The 21183-nt window shown below is 43.8% G+C and overlaps 1 protein-coding gene across 1 annotated transcript; it reads right to left on the bottom strand.

Annotated features, from left to right (window-relative positions):
* Positions 1 to 1104: 1104 nt before the first annotated feature.
* LOC121585834 (CMP-N-acetylneuraminate-beta-galactosamide-alpha-2,3-sialyltransferase 2-like) lies at positions 1105 to 13236 on the bottom strand. Its single transcript, XM_045226592.1, has 3 exons — positions 13081 to 13236; positions 12818 to 12919; positions 1105 to 1128 (listed from the first exon to the last, which is right to left on the bottom strand). Exons 1-3 carry the CDS (start codon positions 13234 to 13236, stop codon positions 1105 to 1107), a joined length of 282 nt encoding a protein of 93 aa, XP_045082527.1.
* Positions 13237 to 21183: the final 7947 nt, after the last annotated feature.

A 21183-nucleotide genomic window follows, 5' to 3' on the forward strand; every position in this document is an offset into this window, starting at 1 on the left:
CCAAACAGTTTGGGCTACACACTAATATGACTCTCACAAACACATACATGTAGGACGCCCACAAGACTCACCAGACTTGTCTGAAGGTATCCCGGTACCAGTTTAAAAAATGTATGGAAATATATATGGAAGTAGTTTAGTGCCTAACAAAAGGGGTTAAATACATGTCCAAAAATATATAAATAATTATTATAGATTATAGATACCTTGGATAAATGTATTTGATAAATGCAGATCTTCGTTACAGGAGAGGAAACATCTGTGAGTACAGCGAAGACCATTAATCAGACACTGTTTCAATTTCAAACCTTTCACAGGCTATCTGATCTTCAAAACATCACCTGCAGTCCCAGACATGTGAGAGATGGTAACCTGATGCATACTGTTGATACATAACCCTCAGTGCACCATGTAAATCACCATCCTGACTGACGCCTTCCTAGAACTCCCATCTCACTGGGCAGAAATGTGTCACCTGTTCTGCAGGTGGCTGCACACTCAATGCCATTATGTTGTGGATGGACTTCCTCCCAAGGGGACCTGCTTTTTATCGCCGATCCTGAATGAAAGTGTTCCAGCGCTGGGATCCTGCTGCTTCTTATCTAATCGCTGTGGCGACAGAGATCAACAATGGAAAGAATGGGTATTTTTGTCCCCGGCGCTCGGTTTGCGTGAACCCTACCCCTATACCCCACACTTGCACCTGGGCGATGTATGTGGTTGGGGGATGGCACACAAAGAGAGAGGGGTGTGCTTGTGTGAACTGTGCATGAGTGTGTGTGTGTGGATTGTGTGTGTCTTTGTGTGTGTGCCACCTTCAAGCAAGCTTTACAAATATAATGTCACATTATGTGGAGGTAATTTCATTCAATCAGTTCATCTGCATTTATAATTTCCCTTTCTCTATCAATCTTCCTAACAGTGTATGCCGACTCCCCCACTTAGATTGACAACCGAAGATGACCTGCAGAGCTGTTAAAGGAAAACCACAGGCCAGGGACAACGTATCCATGGCGACACATTTTACAACATGTGACTGACTCAACCTGGCCCATGTATGGCAGCCTGCCAGGCAGCACATCTTTTCAGATTGGCACCTCCTCTTTAAGTGACAGGGAAGATGACTGGCTGAGAGTGAGAGTGAAATAACGGTTTGTGTAATTGTGCGAGTGAGCCATTTGGGTTACATAACGCTCTGGACAGGCCAGGGTTGACCTGAAGCTGTCACCGAGTTGTCGCTGAGCCACCATGCCTTCCCATGGGACCATTTGCGTCACGGATATCCTGTAACCATGGTGACCAGATCTCTGTTGACAGGGCCGAGAGTGGAACGCCTTAATAACTACCTCCGTCGTCTCAGCGGCAGTCCTCCAATCGAGCCAAGCTGGCATACATGCTCCACAGCATTCCCCACTGTTTTGTGTCCCTTTCTTTTCATTGATACTATCATCCCTTGTTCTCACTGCCTCATTTCCCCTCAGAGTAAAATGAGTGTATTGAGACTGAGAATACAAGCACTCCTGACAATGTAACTGCATGATGGTTGAAGGATCAGGATGGTATGTACAATTATGGAGAAGTGGGGGGCAGTCTGCATCTGAGAGGCCAGACCCGGAGGGGGCTCTGAATGCCAGCCAAAACATCCTCGGTCATTTTAGTATTTTCTATTTTCTAAGAGTTCAAAATAAGGCAGCTACGTACCCCACAACAGGCTGTCTCCTCAGAGTGGTGTGGACATCCTGCCCCAGTTAGAGCTATGTGTGGGGATGTGGGGTACACCCTCACAAAGCATTTAGTGACCCCAGGTAGCCAAGGTAGCCATAATGACAGATTAACACTAGAAGTCCAGGGGTGGCCTATTGAATAAGATTAGGCCTACAGTATATGTGGTTTCATGATGATTATATTGACATTTATTTTGGAGGGATCTCTTGCTTTTTATCCAAGCAGCTAAGCTCTATCTGTGTGTTACAGAGAGTCCATGGTAATTAAGTTAGGGCAGATTCTATTTCGATTACTGTGAAATCAATTGGCCCTGGGATTTTCCCACAGGTATATTATTCAAGACCGTATACTACAAACAGGATTTTTCATTCACTAGCAACGCACTGTACATAGCAACAACACCCGCTGGAGGTGAGCATAACAAACAAGGAAAAATGTACAGTCATGATATCAAGTGTCTACTGGTGCCGTGATGTCAACCTATGCACTTTCATATTTTATATTGAAATGAAATAGAATAACCCTTGAGTACATTGTGAGGATGACCCATCATGTAGTAGGTGGTGGGTGATGATGTGTCTTCTCTCAATCCCAGGAAGATGGAGGGGGTTTGTGGGCGAGTGATGGTATGGGTAGATAAGGGTTGCCATGTTGTGCAAACATGAGGCATGGAGCTCCCTGTCAAGGCTCGATGACACAGAAAGATAAATAGAGAAAGAGATGGATAGATAGGGAGGGGAGGCGGTAGGCTTTTTTCCCACATACCAAGCATAGGGCTGTGACACAACTTCCTCCCCTTTCCCAAACTGTGGTGGTAAACACATCCAACTTGAACTAATATGGATCAAAATATGGTGTAGAGCCATTCTCAGTCACAAATTGCCTGCTCTCTCTGTCTTTCGCTTTCTTCATTTGTGACTGTATGCCGATTCTCAAACTCTGTCTCGATCTGACCTTCACTCTCTCTTTTATCCTCTGGCCCTCGCTCCCGGACTCTGCATATCTCTCTCTATCTCCTTTTCTTTCTATCTGACCCTTCGCCTCTTTGCTTCACGTTCCCCATATTTGGTTTGTTTATAAATTCTTTGTTGGTCTGTGCAATCTGAGGGAATTATGTGACTCTAATATGGCCATACATTTGGCAGGAGGTTAGGAATTGCAGGTCAGTTTCAACCTCGTTTTGTGTGCAGTGGGCATACAACCTTTCTTCTCTTGAGAGCCAGGTCTGCCTATGGCGGCCTTTCTCAATAGCAAGGCTATGCTCACTTAGTCTGTACATAGTCAAAGCGTGTCTTAATTTTGGGTCAGTTACAGTAGTCAGGTATTCTGCCACTTTATACTCTCTGTTTAGGGCCAGGTAGCATTCCAATTCTTTCCAATGTCTCAAATAGTTCTCTTTTTGTTTTCTCATGATTTGGTGGTCTAATTGTGGCCCTTCTTGCCTTCTCTCTCATATCGTTGACAGCTTTGTGGAAGTTACCTGTGGTGCTGATGTTTAGGCCGAGGTAGGTATAGCTCTTTGTGCACTCTAAGGCAATGGTGTTTAAATGGAATTTGCTTTGTGGTCCTGGCAACTGGACCTTTTTTTGGAACACCATTATTTTTGTCTTACTGAAATTCACAGTTATGGCCCAGGTCTGACAGAATCTGTGCAGAAGATCTAGGTGCTGCTTTAGGCCCTCCTTGGTTGGGGACAGAAGCACCAGATCATCTGCAAACAGTAGACATTTGACATTAGAGTCTAGTAGGGTGAGGCCGGGTGCTGCAGACTGTTCTAGTGCCCTCGCCAATTCATTGATATATACTGTATGTTGAAGAGGGTGGGGCTCCAGCTGCATCCCTGTCGCACCCCACGGCCCTGCAGAAAGAAGTCTGTGTGTTTTGTTCCAATTTTAACTGCGTACTTATTGTTTGTGTACATGTATTTTATAATATTGTCTGTTTCCCCCATTACCGCTTTCCATCAATTTATATAGCAGACCCTCATGCCAAATTGAGTCAAAAGCTGTTTTGAAATCAACAAAGCATGAGAAGACTTTGCTTTTGTTTTGTTTTGGTTGTTTGTGAATTAGGGTGTGCAGGGTGTATACATGGTCTGTTGTACTGTCATTTGGTAAAAAGCCAATTTGACATTTGCTCAGGACATTGTTTTCACTGAGGAAATGTAGGAGTCTACTGTTGATGATGCTGCAGAATATTTTCTCGAGGTTGCTGTTGAAGCATATCCCATGGGAGTTATTGGGGTTGAATTTGTCTACACTTTTGTGGATTGGGGCGATCAGGCCTAGGTTCCAAATATTGAGGAAGGTACCAGAGCTGAGGATAATGTTAGAGAGTTAAAAAATAGCTCATTAGAATTAGTGGTCTATACATTTGATAATTTAGTTTAGAATACCATCAACACCACAGGGCTTTTTGGGTTAGAGGGTTTGTATTTTGTCCTGTAATGTAATTGAAGAATCCAGTGGGTTCTGGTAGTCTTTAATACCTGATTCTACTATTTGTAATTTATTATGTATATGTTTTTGTTATTTGTTATATGACCAAAAAGATTGGAGAAGTGGTTTATCCATACACCTTCAGTTTGGATAAATAGCTCTTTGTGTTGCCATTTGTTTAGTGTGTTCCAATTTTCCCAGAAGTGGTTCGATTCTATGGATTTTTCAATTATATTGATTTCTGACGTGCTGTCCTTTCTTTTTCCTGAGTGTATTTCTGTACTGTTTTAATTTCTCTCTCTGTCTCTCTCTCTCATCAGTGAACTGCAACATTGCACAGATGCCCTATGATTCTGCCAGCTTGTGTTTGCTGCTAAATGTGTGAACCCAGCTAAAGTTGCGGATTACGATAAACGTGGGTTTCTCCGTTGTGGTTGTGTTGTAAATAATGACAGCTGGTTGTTGTTAGTCGGAGATCATGTTTTTAATGAGATACACTTGATCAGAAATGATCAGCCGTAACAAAGGTATAGTTCAGGCAAAATCTATATTTGGGCCGAATTACCCTTACCTTGAGTTGTGTCTGAAGTCCAATGGTGACAGAATCCACAATAATCCATTATTTACTTCTGCCACAACCAGGAGTTAGCATGTTAGCATCGTAAAAATTCATGAATGTAAACAGCCAAACTGATGTTAGCAATGCTGCACTGCAAGCCGAAGCTTCCTCAAAAACACTTCAAACTAAGTTATGTAGCATTGATACTCGTGAAAAACCTGTCCATGTTTTCTTCCTCTGAGGTCATTCTTTTTGCAGTAATATCCGATTATTCCAATGCTCTGATAGTTCCATCAAGCCACAGGTTAGTTTGTTCACAGCTCTGGTAATCCATCCGTGTCTGAGTGCCCAATGGAATACAATACAATACAACTTTATTTTCCATGTTACAGCAAACAACAGCAACAGATGCCGCTGTGAGACTACATGAGGAAATAGTTCCAGTTTTGAGTGACAAAATCCCAACGATTATTACAGCATTATGCACGTAAAAGAATCCCTGCAAACTCCACCAACTACTGAATTTATAGTAGTTTGAAGTGTTTTTGAGGAAGTTTCGGCTTGCAGTGCAGCATTACTAACATCGGTTCGGCTGTTTACATTCATTAATTTTTATGATGCTAATATGCTAACTCCTGGCTGTGGCAGAAGTACAGTGCATTCGGAAAGTATTCAGACCCCTTCACTTTTTCCACATTTTGTTACATTACAGCCTTATTCTAAAATTGATTACATTCATTTTTCCCCTCATCAATACCCCATAATAACAAAGCAAAAACAGGTTTAGACATTTTTGCAAATGTATTACAAATAAAAAACATAAATACCTTATTTATATAAGTATTCAGACTCGAAATTGAGCTCAGGTGCATCCTGTTTCCATTGATCATCCTTGAGATGTTTCTACAATTTGATTGGAGTCCACCTGTGGTAAATTCAATTGATTGGACATGATTTGGAAAGGCACACACCTGTCTATATACGGTCCCACAGTTGACAGTGCATGTCAGAGCAAAAACCAAGCCATGGGGTCGAAGGAATTGTCCGTAGAGCTCCGAGACAGGATTGTGTCGAGGCACAGTGGCCTCCATCATTCTTAAATGGAAGAAGTTTGGAACCACCAACACTCTTCCTAGAGCTGGCCGCCCGGCCAAACTGAGCAATCGGGGGAGAAGGATCTTGGTCAGGGAGGTGACCAAGAACCCGATGGTCACTGACAGAGCTCCAGAGTTCCTCTGTGGAGATGGGAGAACCTGCCAGAAGGACAACCATCTCTGTAGCACTCCACCAATCAGGCCTTTATGGTAGAGTGGCCAGACGGAATCCGCTCCTCAGTAAATGGCACATGACAGCCCGCTTGGAGTTGGCCAAAAGGCACCTAATGGACTCTAAGACCATGAGAAACATGATTCTCCGGTCTGATGAAACCAAGATTGGCCTGAATGCCAAGTGTCACGTCTGGAGGAAACCAGGCACCGCTCATCACCTGGCCAATACCATCTCTACGGTGAAGCATGGTGGTGGCAGCATCATGCTGTGGGGATGTTTTTCAGTGGCAGGGACTGGGAGACTAGTCAGGATCGAGGGAAAGATGAACGGAGCAAAGTACAGAGAGATCCTTGATGAAAACCTGCTCCAGAGTGCTCAGGACCTCAGACTTGGGCGAAGGTTCACCTTCCAACAGGACAACGACCCTAAGCACACAGCCAATACAACGCAGGAGTGGCTTCTGAATGTCCTTGAGTGCCTAGCCAGAGCCTGAACCCGATCGAACATCTCTGGAGAGAACTGAAAATAGCTGTGCAACGATGCTCCCCATCCAACCTGACAGTGCTTGAGAGGATCTGGAGAGAAGAATGAGAGAAACTCCCTAAATACAGGTGTGCCAAACTTGTAGCGCCATACCCAAGAAGACTCGAGGATGTAATCGCTGCCAAGGTGCTTCAACAAAGTACTGAGTAAAGGGTCTGAATACTTATGTAAATGATTTCCATTTTTATTGTATTTTTTTGCAAACATTTCTAAAAACCTATTTTTGCTTTGTCATTACGGGGTATTGTGTCTAGATTGAAGAGGGGAAAAAACAATGTAATACATTTTAGAATAAGGCTGTAATGTAACAAAATATGGAAAAAGTGAAGGGGTCTGAATACTTTCCGAATGCACTGTAAATAATGGATTATTGTGGATTCTCACCATTGGCCTGAATTATCCCTTTAATCTTTACACTGACACATCTGTCTCTCAGAGCCCTGGACTATCGTAACTGTTATTGATTTCAAGTCCAGGCTGGAATTCTTACAACTAATTGCCTTGTCACGTCATCCCGGTGGATTCAAGCTTCTACAGCCCAATGTAACAGAAAAGCATGGTTCCCCTGCACTTTGGGAGCCATGCTTGACGTCTTCACTGTTTTACTAGGACCGGAGCCCTGGTTCTTCTCATCGTTGAGCAATGACTTGATGGTGCAGACGCAGGTCATGGAGGCTGCTGGCTGCTCTTAAGCACTTCTTGTCTGTCACTCTACTTATGGAAGGGCTTGGCTGGTTCCACAGCCTTTATAAAGGAACTGAAGCTGAGGGTGGCCCAATTTAGCATCAATGGCCCATTTAGTCTGTAGGCTAAAACAAGATGTTGCTATGCGACTTCCTAATCTACACATTATGACAAGTACTGAGGATACAAAGAGGCAGATGCAGGAATTATCAAGGTAACGGTTTACTTCACAATGAGAAAGAGAATACCAACACGCGCGTAAACGACACAACCAGTGGCGGCTGGCCGATAGAGGGCGCTAGGGCGCCGCCCCCTTAAATAAAATTATTTTAAAAAATAAAATAAAAAATAAATAAAAATAATAATAATAATAATAAAAACATCAGTATGTCAATATTTGTGTGTTTGAAATATGGAATGCACACAGTAATATGTGTAAGATATGATAGAAAATCATATTCGCAACCTTTCCTCTGCCTGTCAAACGCCTCGTCAGCTCTGGGCGATACAGAAAGTGCCCCGAGGAGGCGGGTCTACGTAGCAGTTAAGCCAATTGCTAATTTAAGATATGAATGTATGACATAAAATGTAGCTAATCAGCTATTTTAATTCGAATCCAAGGAGGGCGATTATTTTATCGCCCCAAGCTCGCCCCTGATAAAATAAGGACCGGGCTCCAGTGGCGCCATTTTTACTAGACGACAATGGCGAGCGCAAACGTTACTCCTCCAAGACCCAACCCTAACTCGGTGAAATCTCTCCTCCAAGATCCGTTTGAGAGGAGAACTTTGTCAGAGAAAGTTCGGGTGAAAGAGCTGGGCCCAGATCAACCTGACCTCTCAATCAGACAGCAGGCTAGCGAGAAAGGGAAGCAGTATATGCGCGGCTTCTCCCGTAGCTGGTACACCAGGAAGGCTTGGCTAGCTGGGTGCACTGATGCTAATGCTTTATTTTGCTTTCCGTGCTTGCTTTTTAAAACGACGGGGTCAGATTCAGCATGGACAGGTACCGGAGTGAGGGATATGAAGCACCTGTCAGAGAAGGTAAAGAAACATGAGAACACCAGGGCACACATGGACAACTCTGTAAAGCTAGCTGTATTAGGAAGGGTGAACATTGCTACGCAGCTGGATGACGGCCACAGGATTGCGGTGAGGAAACACAATGAGGAGGTGGATAAAAACAGGCACATTCTATCCAAAATTATCGATTGTGTGAAGTTCTGTGGGGCTTTTGAGTTGGCCTTGCGTGGGCACGAGGAGACTGACTCCTCGGACAACCCCGGCATTTTCCGGGGCTTAGTGGATTTCGTTGCCTCCCTCGACAGTGTGCTGGAGGAGCACCTGAAGACAGCTACCGTTTTTAAGGGCACGTCAAAGACGATACAGAACGAGCTGTTGGACTGTATGCTGTCAGTGCTTAAGGATTACATCCTGGAGGAAGTAAAGAGTGCTGATTTTATCGCCATTCAAGCTGACGAGACGACTGACGTTTCCACCCACTGCCAGTTGGTGCTTGTGATACGCTACATCGATGCTAAAAGTAACGTCCAAGAGCGTTTTTTCGAGTTCATTTTGATCGAGAACGCAACCGCCCGACACCATCGCTACAGCGCTGCTGGAGAGGCTCAGCACCATACTCTCACATGGACAAAAGGCCAAACTTATTGCCCAGGCTTACGACGGAGCAAGTGTGATGAGGGGAGCCACCGGCGGAGTGCAGCGTAAAATAGTGGATGTGTACGAAAATGCGCACTACGTCCACTGCTATGCACATCAGCTGAACCTCATCATGCAGCAGGCTACTTCACGCATCCCCAGGATCGGCACTTTCTTTTCCGACCTTGCAGGATTTTCTGCTTTCTTCTCCAGGTCTCCCAAGCGAACCACCGTGCTTGACGAAGTGGTTGCGCATAGACTCCCAGAGCCTCTACAACACGGTGGAACTTCCACAGTCGCGCTGTAAACACTGTGTACGAGTACAGGGATGACCTCCTAACGTGTTTCCAGACCATCAGAGACTCTGGGAACTTTGATGCCCCGACTGTCAGAGAGGCGGGGGGCTTTGTGAGGATGCTCGAAGACGAGGCTTTCTGTTTTTTCCTGGCACTGTTCCACAAGATCATGCCAAATGTGGACATGCTTTTCAGCCAGCTGCAGAAGAGGAACATCGACCCTGTCTTCATTAAAGCACTTGTCCAGAGGTTCACAGACAGCATGCTAACAATCAGGTAAATAACTATATTTACTATTGGCTGATAAAGATGTTGTTAGAAAGATGAATAGTTCACTTACAACAGTTTAAAAGCCTAAATGTGTCTGGTCATCAAAGTGAGTGATTATCATAGAGCCGTCACAATTATATTTGTTTTAGTATTTTAAAAGGAAAGAGAAGACACAATCAGACGTTGATAATAATGCAGGAAAGTACTACACAGTTTGTAATAATTATTCAGGTGTCCACCAGGTCAATTTCTAGAAGAGGCCTAGTTGTTATTGAAGATTAACTTTATTGCTAAGTGCACAGCAGAACAAAATGATGTTGCATCCCTCTCACAAATGTAATAGAAAAAGGCTTTAAAACGTAATAACATCAGTTAATTATGTACATCACAGGTTAAAAGCAGTTACTAGACATAGTTTGTGTGTATATACACACTATCTGTCTGTCTGTCTGTCTGTCTATATATATATATATATATATATATATATAAAAGTCACTGGTTGTGTGTTGAGGGGGAATTACAGTGAGTTAAGAAGTCTGATTGCAAGTTATCAAATTAAACTTTATTTTTTGGACCCAGGGCCTCAATTCCCTCTTTGTGTGGGGACAGCGCATCTGACGAGCAGCAACAGCCCATCAAGCGACGGAGGATGCTGGGACCAGGAGAACAACAGAGGTTGGCTATAGAGGTAAGTTGTGATGTAATTGTCAGTGTTTCCCCCTAGAACTTTTTTCAGGCCTGGTAGTATGTAGCCAAAACCCTGAACAATCAGCACCTTGGTAATCATATACTTGAGTTGGACATAGGCATGTGTCAGTCAGGATCACTTGCATCAAAATAGCTTAATTGCAAATTAAAGCTGATGATGTATCTTTTACAGGTATGTGATACCATCCTGAGTCATGCCAAAGAGAGGTTCTCCTTCACCCAGCACCTCATCAGCGCAACACTATTGCACGGAGAGTTGTTCCCACAACACAGTGTGAAGTTCCCCGATACAGCGCTTGAAACAACCGTGGAGGCGTACCCCATGTTGAACAAGGCCAAGCTCAAAACCGAACTGTCCCTCATCTATGAGAACAGTGAGTTCAAGGCTTGTAGTGGTGCAGTGCCCCTGTACCAGTTCTTCATGGAGAACAACCTTCAGAGCACTTTCACAGAGACTGCCAGCCTCCTCAAGATCCTCATCACCACACCCATGACAACTGCTGAGTCAGAAAGGTGCTTCTCTACACTGAAAAGGATCAAGACCTTCCTGAGAAACAGCATGACACAAGATCGCCTGAACGCTCTGGCCATGCTCTCCATGGAGAAGAAACTTGTCAGGGACATTCCTGACTTTAATCAAAGGGTCATTGAGAGGTTTGCCACTCAGAAGGACAGACGGGCAAAATTCCTGTACAAATAAGATGACAGACACACACACACAGAGCAGCTCTGGCCGCATGTTTCTTTGTATATAGTTGACCTTAGCATAAAAAATCCAGTTATATATGGTACTCTAGAAAGTCTTAATAGTGTCTTTGCTAATATTACTGTATATATGTTGTTTTGTATCAATTAATTGTTGCAGTTCTGGAGCACATTAACAATTAGTCACATTTAGTATGATCATAAAATACTGTATGCTATTCTTCCAGTCAAAGGTTTGAGTTCATCCACTTGATATCCATTTCTATATTATACATCCTTTTATACAGTGTAAGATTTCCTATAAACTTTATAATAATTTCATGTTATTGTCCACTTTCCACTCTGTTCTGACAGCATGCCTGTTGCGTTGCCTGTTTACTACCAATGGTGAAAAGTTCACTTTAAATGCAAATGAAAGGCTTGGGTTTGTGTAATATGTTTTTGTGTAAGAATGCCTCAACTTTTTAATATTGGCATTAAATAATTACTGAATGTTTCACTGAGCACTGCTGTCCTGCAGTTTGTGTTAAAATATATCGCGATGGTTACAGGAAAAAAAAAGTATGGCACAGCCCCACCGAGAATATTTTTCACCAGCCGCCACTGGACACAACGCTAACAATTACATACAACAATGAATGAACAGTCCAGGGCTATATAGTGGTGTTGATGAGATGATGAGGTGCAGGTGCGCTGGAGGTGATTAGGGTGTGTTGGGTTGGCTCAGTAGACCGGCGAATCAGAGCGCCGGAGGGGAGCAACGGGAGGAGACGTGACACACATATCCGAATTGAGTTGTGGCAAGTTTATTCTCTGGGGGACAATCAACGATGTGTGCATGTACTGTACTGTCGGCTAGGTTCGGCTCCTGTGTGCCACTTCTGGAACATAACTATTTGAAGTAGTTTACTCACCACCTACACTCCTAGACCAGATCCTGAATGGCACGCAGGCACTGCATTTCTAACCTATTTGATCAAGCAGCATTTCCTGTTCCCAAACTTTTCATGACCCCTCTGTCTCCAAAAAGAGCAACACAAGGGTAAATTGAGGCCTTGCTCTGCCCAAATGAGCTGAGATTCCTGAGCTTTATAATTGTTGTTATTTTGACCCACTGACCCTGATTTTTCTGTCTGTTATTGTGCCAAATATCTTGGGCACTCTGGACAAAATGTTTTTCCCTTTTCGGTCATCAAAAGCTCGAGCAACGTCAATCTAACTTAATAGCACTGAGGCATTGCAAATTGGGGTTGTAAGAAATAATAATATGATCATGAGTCCAGATTAAACGTGTTAGTGTTAGAGTCTCTGTAACCATACTCCAGGTCAATATTGTAGTAAAGTCAAGTAAACCCTATAGACGACTTCTCGGACACAGAGTAATCTATTCCTACCCGGAAGTGGGAACTATGTAATTTTCATTCCAAATGATCCCACTCACTCTCACTGATCCCACTCACCGATAGAGGTCTAATGTAGTTAACACCCATTTGATTCTGCCATTAAAATATATTTGTAGCAAACACAGCTGTATTCTAGTGAACTAATATGGATGAATTTACAACATCCTCTAAATATGTGTAGTTTGTGTTTTTCAGAGAGCTTCATGATAACATTGTACTCGTAGGTTTCATTGGGGTGGTTTCCCAGACACAGATTAAGCCTGGTTCAAAAATATATTTCAATGGAGAAGCTCCATTGAGCTTGCTTTTTAGTCCAGGAATAGGCTTAATCTGTGTCTGGGAAACCGACCCTTTGTGTTCTTGTCCAGTACCAAACCTTTTGTCAGTTAGTGTTTCAAAGTAGTGGTGCTAGTTCCCATTTATGTATACACCTTCACCTCGTCATAAATGTTTAAGGCTAATATCAAAGCCATGAATCCGGTGGATGGTTATCTGCATGAACATATTTCATGAAAACAGGATTCAGAACCAAATCTTTGTTGGCTTTAGGATTAGTCACTGTGCAGAGTAGGCACTGGAGATCCATAGTCTTGAAAGGAAACAGCAGGAGACTAATGGTGTTGTCCAGATCTATGGCACTCTTTGGGTACATGATGGCAAAAAAAAATTGTTTTGTCATTTAGCAGACGCTCTTATCCAGAGCGACTTACAGGAGCAATTAGGGTTAAGTGCCTTGCTCAAGGGCACATCGGCAGATTTTTCACCTAGTCGGCTCGGGGATTAGAACCAGCGACCTTTTGGTTACTGGCACAACGCTCTTACTGCCTTGTACATTCTGATAATGACATAATTGGAGTCAATGAGGTCTCCATTGTTGGAGTATTTGAGGTTCCCAGAGTTCTCCACCACAGCACAGGTCCTACAGCGCTCTGGGCCAGCGTCCACATAGTCAGAAGCACTTCTGAATCTAGAAGTCATCGTCCGGATGTGTAGTACATTTGAGACAGTGACGTGGAGAGCTACTGTACTGGAAGTCCAACGACCGGAGGGCATTTTGAACAAAATAGGATGGCTGTCCAAAATATAGAACAAAGATAGTGGTGATGCAGAGTAGAACGGTGAGAAGCCAAACTTCTCTGATCGTAAAGAAATGCATTTTGTGGATAGTTTTACTTTGTGGTTGCAGCCGCATTTGTTGGGTGGTTCTAATAAAGGTTGCGTCCCGATTCTCCACACTTGTCCCAAAGTGCCCACCAGAAACAATATTGGAAACATCACCTACCCAATACTTACACCAATCCAATGCTTTTAAATCCATGACGGGGAGTGTGAAAGTGCACACCCCCAGGAGGAGCATGGAGATCCACCATACCAATCAACACAAATATATTTGCAATGGATCTCAACCACAAACAATCTAAGTACACAATATGAATCGTACAGCTACCAAATATATAAACACATGACAAGAGGTTAACAGATACGTTCGCTCTCGTTGGTATACAGTGAAAATACAATTCTAATTCATCCTCTGCATCTTTTCCACTCTAAAAATGCATAACTAGTTACACTAGAGCAGCAGCTTGGGTACTGCATTCACTGATACATTTGACTTATCAAATTCAGCAATTCCATGAATGATGGTTCTCTAGAGCTTTTGACAATGATCTGGTAGTAGTTGGAAACCACTGGTCTAGCAGATCTCCAGCAACAAAATTGTTAGTCGAATTGAGTTGTCTAACTTAGAAAAATATAGAGTGTGGTTACTTCTCACCAACGCTTAACCGAGTTGCCTAATACTGGAGCGATTGGCTGTGGTTACCCATCTCTACCAGTTGCTATAAGTAGATGGAAGGTGGAAGGTGATGTACACAATAAGTATTAATAACTTTGTATCTTCACACATCTACTCATACAAGTTCATTCTTTTTTCAAGTCAAGTCAAACTCAGGAAGCAGTGTAGCGCGCTTAAACCGGAACATGTGCCCAAAGGCTTATTTTGCCTCCACACTCTTAATCTCTTCTTCAGGCTTAGTAGGGTTACCCAATAAAAACGACAGAATGGACATCACAAACAGCTGAAATCTCCATGTTGCATCAGACAAGTGACTACAGGGAGAACATAAACAGCGGTAGAGAAGACGAGGGGTTCAGTGGGAGGTATCCTGATCTTTCGACTGGGTTAACGAAAGCCATGTTTGAAGCTTTGGTCATCTAGAACTTCCGAGCATTGGGAGAGAGATGATGATGAAGACACCTAAAAAGCTAGTGGTGCTCTGGATTTAAAGGATCTTGACACAGTGAAGACACTTAAAAAGCTATATTGGTGCTCTGAATTTACAGGTTCTTGACACAGCGAAGACACCTAAAAAGCTAGTGGTGCTCTGGATTTACAGGATCTTGACACAGTGAAGCTAGCAACTTGAAATAACACTCTGTAGAGTTAACTGGGTGACTTCTCATATGAAGAGAACAAAAAACTGTACCCAACTCTCTCAGGTGGCAAAGGCCCTATAAATGTTTAGATCAGAGTCACGTTACTCTCCTCGGAAAACAGGCTTTTAGGGTCTGCCTAATGTCCAAAACACCCACTTAACCACATAAGAGGATTAGCGAAACCCCTCTTATCCCCCTTCATATCCACCTTCACATCCCCCTACCTCTTTAAGGGTTTTACATGGCAAAGAATTCCCCTAATCCGGCTGCCTCTTTAAAGTTTTCTTTGGCTACCATTGGCATGAGCTTGGGACAAGACTATTTTTACAGTAGCATGTGAATGACCATGTCAACCCCCTCTATGACACTGGACACCATCTTAAGGCTGGTGGATCGGGGTAATGAGTGGCACCGTCATAGGATGCCACCTTTCCAACAAGTCAGTTCATCACATTTTTGCCCTGCTAGAGCTGCCACGGTCAACTGTAAGTGCTGTTATTGTGAATTGGAAACGTCTAGGAGCAACAATGGCTCAGCCACGAAGTGGTAGGCCACACAAGCTCACAGAATGGGACCGCCAAGTGCTGAAGCGCGTAACGCGTCAAAATCGTCTGCCCTCGGTTGCAACACTCACTACTGACTTCCAAACTGCCTCTGGAAGCAATGTCAGCAAAATAACTGTTTTTTTTGCCTAAGCCTAAGATCACCATGCGCAATGCCAAGCATCGGCTGGAGTGGTGAATCACGCTTCACCATCTGGCAGTCCGAAGGACAAATCTGGATTTGGCAGATGCCAGGAGAACGCTACCTGCCCCAATGCATAGTGCCAACTGTAAAGTTTGGTGGAGGAGGAATAATGGCCTGGGGCTGTTTTTCATGGTTCAGGCTATGCCCCTTAGTTCCAGTGAAGGGAAATGTTACAGCATACAATGACATTGTAGATTATTCTGTGCTTCCAACTTTGTGGAAACAGATTGGGGAAGGCCCTTTCCTGTTTCAGCATGACAATACCCCCATGTACAAAGCGAGGTCCATACAGAAATGGTTTGTCGAGATCGGGGTGGAAGAACTTGACTGGCCTGCACAGAGCCCTAACCTCAACCCATCGAAAACCTTTGGGATGAATTGGAATGCGGACTGCGAGCCAGGCCTAATCGCCCAACAACAGTGACCAACCTCACTAATGCTCTTGTGGCTGAATGGAAGCAAGTCCCCACAGCAATGTTCCAACATCTAGTGGAAAGCCTTCCCAGAAGAGTGGAGGCTGTTATAGCAGTAAAAGGGGGACCAACTCCATATTAATGCCCATGATTTTGGAATGAGCTGTTCAACGAGCAGGTGTCCACACACTTTTGGTCATGTAGTGTATGTGGTCCTCTGTAGCTCAATTGGTAGAGCATGGCACTTGTAATACCAGGGTAGTGGGTTCGATCCCCGGGACCACCCATACGTAAAAATGTATGCACACATGACTGTAAGTCGCTTTGGATAAAAGCGTCTGCTAAATGGCATAGTATATTATTATTATTTCTGACTGGGGGTGAACGTGTCATTTCCACAGGGGTAGCGTTGTTATGTCTTGTGGTCAAAGCTCTGGCAACCCTGCTGAAAAAAACAGCATAGACAAGCATGTGCTGGTTTTGCTGTTGACCAGTCCTCGCTGTGTTTTTGCTGGTGCCTTCGCTGTGTTTTGAACACTGGTGACCAGTCTTCGCTGTGTGTTTGCTGGTGACCAGCCTTCACTTTGTTTTGGACACTGGTATATGGCATATACTGGTCACCAGCAAAACCAGCATTAAGTCACATTATGATGTTTAATTTCTATTTGAACTTTTGTTCACCCACAAATTGCAAGTCAGAATGATTGTCAGGGTTAGAAAGATGAATAAATGAGACTAACTAAACCATCTAAACTGGAACAACCATTTCAGTAACGGGTGCAATAAGTCCAACTAACAAATTGGATTGGATTAGTTTAGAAACTGTATGTTATTTATCTTTGTGTAGCATAACATTAATTAATCAATCAATGTACAATGTGCAAAAACACAACAAACAAAAACATATTGAAACAAACAATTCTACAAATCTAACTGCAATAGAGCATGCTGTGAAAAATGATAATGATGGGTGTAGTTTTGCAGACCAACTTGACCAGCTAGACCATGCTGGACCAGCATAGACCAGCTTGGTCAGCAGCATACCAGCATACCAGCATTAGCTGGTCACCAGCATCACCAGCTTGACCAGCTAGTCGGCCAGCCTAACCAGCTAGACCATGCTGGTCAGACCAGCTTGATCAGCATCCGACCAGCACAGACCAACATAGACCAACAATGACCAGCATAGACCAGCTTGACATTTATGCTGGTCTGTGCTGTTTTTCTTATGCAGGGAAATAAAGACCCAGGGTTTTAAAGTGGCCAACCTAATGAGAACCATGTGTCACAGGTTTCTGGCTCATACTTCACTTTGTTTTGATCATGTACTTATTTTATGTGTAATGTGTGTGTATGTGCAAATCAATGTGTGTATATGGTGACAGGTGGTAACTTGCCCCTGTCCAATAACACCCAGTCAGTTGTTCTGCTCTTGGCTAATCAATATGGGCAAGGTGGTCCTTCCCCATGTGTCGCGTTAATTTACGTCCTTTTTAATGAGCTTGCGAGAGCCCTAAACTCTGTTTGGTCGCCCCAGCGTACGGTCGATGTTAGGCTTGCAGTATTCTGTGACCTATACTGTGAATATACTGTATGGTGCAAACGCGTAGTACATCTAGGCCTTACTCTAGGCTTCACCAGAGCCCTTCGATGAAAACTGTCACTGACACCATAAGAGTATAATTGGTTGGCCTGGTAGAATGTCATTATGGGGCCACCTATGGCCAATGTTGGAGAACTGAGTAGTAATTTAGAAACGTATGACCACAAGCCTCCAATAACCTGTCCTAAAGGCATGGAAGTTTCTCTGTTCAAGTTGTGCATGTGTGTGTAGGCTAATCTGTGTATATTAATGTCTGTATGAGTGAGTATATCCATTTATGTTTTGTGTGCATAACATTCCTTTTGTTCAAAAAATGTAATATTTCAAAAATATAATATACTTTTTTATCAATGTGTGTATATTAGATATGCAAATATATGTATTTGCTTATGTAAGTGAGTATGTGCCTTTGTGTATTGTGTGTCACAAGTGACACTGACTCTTCTGAGACTAGATTGCCATTCTACCTTCATATTTATATTATCAGCATGTCTTGTTATTTTGCCATCATCCCCTATTTACGAGTGCATTTCACTCAAGTGTGTAATTGACCATGATTGCATTCACCTAACTTCTGACATCCTCATGTGTAAAATTGAATTGCATTAACTATTTGTTTGCTTGCATGGTGTGCTGTGATCTCCCAGATTGGAATAGACTACATTGACTTGAGATAGCTATTACCAATTCCCTATCACCTCCTTCCTCCCCAAACTAATTACTATACACCCACCAGAACTAGTTAAACGGAACTGGAACTTACTTTCAGAGCGCTGTTCTGACCGGGGACCTCTCGACAGACGGACGTACACCTCGTTGCTGCTGCTCCTCTCCAATGTTTGCTGTGGGAAAAATACACAAATCACAACGCTCTCTATAGCACTACTAAAGGAAAGTGCTTGTTTCGAACGTATGAGTGTGACTCCAATTCAGTGGAGGCTTATGAGGAGAGGACGGCATATGCTGGAACGGCATCAAACCATGTAATTGATGTATTTGATACCATTCCAATTGTTCCTCTCCAGACATTACCACAAGCCCGTCCTCCCCACTTAAGGTGCCACCAACGTTCTGTGCTCCAATTGTTGGCGAGTACATGCTCTAATTGTATGTTTTGTATCCCCTTTGACTACAGACACTAGGGACACACCCGACTAGTGACCAGCCTTCGCTGTGTTTTTGCTGGTGACCAGCCTTCGCTGTGTTTTGAACACGGGTGACCAGCCTTCGCTGTGTTTTGAACACGGGTGACCAGCCTTCGCTATATTTTGAACACGGGTGACCAGCCTTCGCTGTGTTTTTGCTGGTGACCAGCCTTCACTTTGTTTTGCTACCATGCAGCCGGGCCGGTGCGGCGCGAGGGACAGCCGGCGACCTGCCATTGACTACCGGACCAGCCATCAACTAACGAGCTGAAGCTGAAACCTGCTCGGGTAGAGCCCAATGAACGAACTCTGCTCGGGTAGAGATTAACAAATGAACCCTGCTCGGGAAGAATCGAAGGAACGAATATTGCCACCTCTCTGTGAGGGAATTAACTGCTGTGTTAGTTTGCCCCGGTGCTCATAGTTATCCTATAGCCCTAAATCCCAGCCTTTTAAAACGTTTCTAATCGGGCCGTAGAGATACTCTGTAATGTCATTGTTGTAAAAGCTGAATTTCTAATAAAGAACCTTTTGATTGTATTTTGGCCTGCCTATGTGGTTGTGTTTTGCCGTGGGATTTTAGAACTCTGTTTTTGATACGTATGTTTGTTCAGTGTGTCTGAGTACATACTGTATGCATGTGCATGGATGCGCTGTGTGTGATGTTGCCGGCTCCTCCAGCACATGTCCTGTTGTCTCGCTCCAGCTAACGGCCAGGAGGGCTGCGTCTCTACGTCTCCCTGCATGTGCCTCAGAGTCCCACTGGGGTGATGATGTGGTTGATGGCCCTCAGCTGTGGCCAGATATTCCGGACACAGAAGATAAACCTCAGTCAGGGTCAAAAGGTCAAATGCCCCTCTTATTAGAAATGGCAGAGGGTCAGACATCTCGGCACGTGATTTTAATTTAGCTGCCAGCGTTAACGATCAGCCGATCTGAGGCACAGGTGCGCGAAGCGACACTAGCGATCTGCGTGGATTGAGCCACTCACCCTTTGGCAGCCCAGGTGCGCCAGGAGTGAGAGGAGGGCTCTGTGTTCCCCTCCTGCGCCCTGTGTGGCATGAGGAACCTGCTATGTGTGGAATGCAGGACCGGCAGGGGCCGACGTGCCCCCTGGAATGCCAGGAATAGGTGACAGTCAGAGGAGCGAGCTGACCTCAAGACTGTTTATTAGCAAACGGCGTGGCGTGGTTGGTTTCGACCAAGTTATTTTTCTAAGTGTCCTTCTCCCACTTAGTCTCTGCCAAGAGGTCACTCTGGTTAATAATTAGCCAACCTGCTCCTTGTTAGTCTCCTGCTGCTGTCCAGGGGGGCGACTTGGAGCAAGGTTCAAGTTGATTGTGAAGTTGGTCTACTTATGAGGATAATTTTCTTTACTGCTGGCTTTCTGTGGCCTGGAGCCAATAGAGTTCAACCAGTACAGATATGCAGGCTGGAGTTTGTCATTAATTGCCAGGTCAAAACAATGGATGTTTTTAGCTCATACTAGCCAAGCCAGGGGAGCAAATTCTTAACCGAACAGGACCGCTGAAGCACGTAGTCTGCTATACCTGCTTTATAAGGAAAACGAGTGATGAGAATTGTCACTCTCAGTATTGTGCAACAGGAATTGGAATGGCTGGAATGTGTATGACTAAATGTTTTATTTTATCCCTTGTTTAATATAGGTTATCCCTCGTTTAACTGGCCCTCAATAGTAATAAAACAGGAAAACGTAACAAATGTTATGCAGTTAAATCATGTAACTATGTAAACAACTGATGGAATTTGTGTTTACCTTGAGCCAAGAACATACTATAGTACATTTTTGGAATCCTATGGTTGCATCACCTTCCATATTACGAGGCAGTTCATGTAGAACCTTTCACAACACGCAAGCTCCCAGGTGTTCCTATAATGTCCAAAAGGGTTGTTTTAAAACGGGAAGATATTTTAAGATAATGTAGTGTGTGACAGACTTAAGTTTCTCCATAACACATACAGTAATCTATCCTCCCCGCACCTTTTTTTTTACCCCATTTGTGATTTGTTTTGGACCACCAAAGAGAGAGAGTCATGCATCTTTAGTGACCACATAGAGTCAGGACACCCGTTAAACATTCCATCCGAAAGATGGTGTAGTGTCGCGTCTGCTGTTGGTGGTTATTGCTGTCAACAAAGAGTCCGCTTAGGCTGCACCGTGATTAGAGGCTTTTATTAATATCACACGTTTACAGCATAAGTTACAGACCCGCGGTGTCTGGAGAAGAACCTTCCCAAATTAATCTGAATGCTTCTGACTCCCCCTTTGTCTAGCTCCTACTTATAAACAATGGCAAAAATGGGTTGCTCCCTCTTTCGTCCAATCACCGGTCTCCCCTGGGGCGTCACCCTCCAAACGGCTACATTTGAACTAAGATAAACATCCTCTGGTTCCATTAAGAAAGTCATAATCTTCAATACACTACAATGGCACCCTACACAGGGCAATGTCTCCAATCACTGCCCTGGGGCATTGGGATATTTTTTTAGACCAGAGGAAAGAGTGCCTCCTACGGGCCCTCCAACACCACTTCCAGGAACATCTGGTCTCCCATCCAGG

The sequence above is a fragment of the Coregonus clupeaformis genome, chromosome 17, assembly GCF_020615455.1.
Source record: "Coregonus clupeaformis isolate EN_2021a chromosome 17, ASM2061545v1, whole genome shotgun sequence".
Taxonomy (NCBI): Eukaryota; Metazoa; Chordata; class Actinopteri; order Salmoniformes; family Salmonidae; genus Coregonus; species Coregonus clupeaformis.

Bases quoted from the DNA above. Each gene is read 5' to 3' on its own strand.
- LOC121585834 (XM_045226592.1), bottom strand. From the start codon at position 13,236: ATGACTTCTAGATTCAGAAGTGCTTCTGACTATGTGGACGCTGGCCCA. The intron at 12,920-13,080 runs GTAAGAGCGTTG...AAACAATTTTTT, and splicing joins TTATCAGAATGTACAAGGCA to TTTGCCATCATGTACCCAAA. The intron at 1,129-12,817 runs GTGACTAATCCT...TCTCACTCTCAG, and splicing joins TCCAGTGCCTACTCTGCACA to CCAGTCATCTTCCCTGTCAC.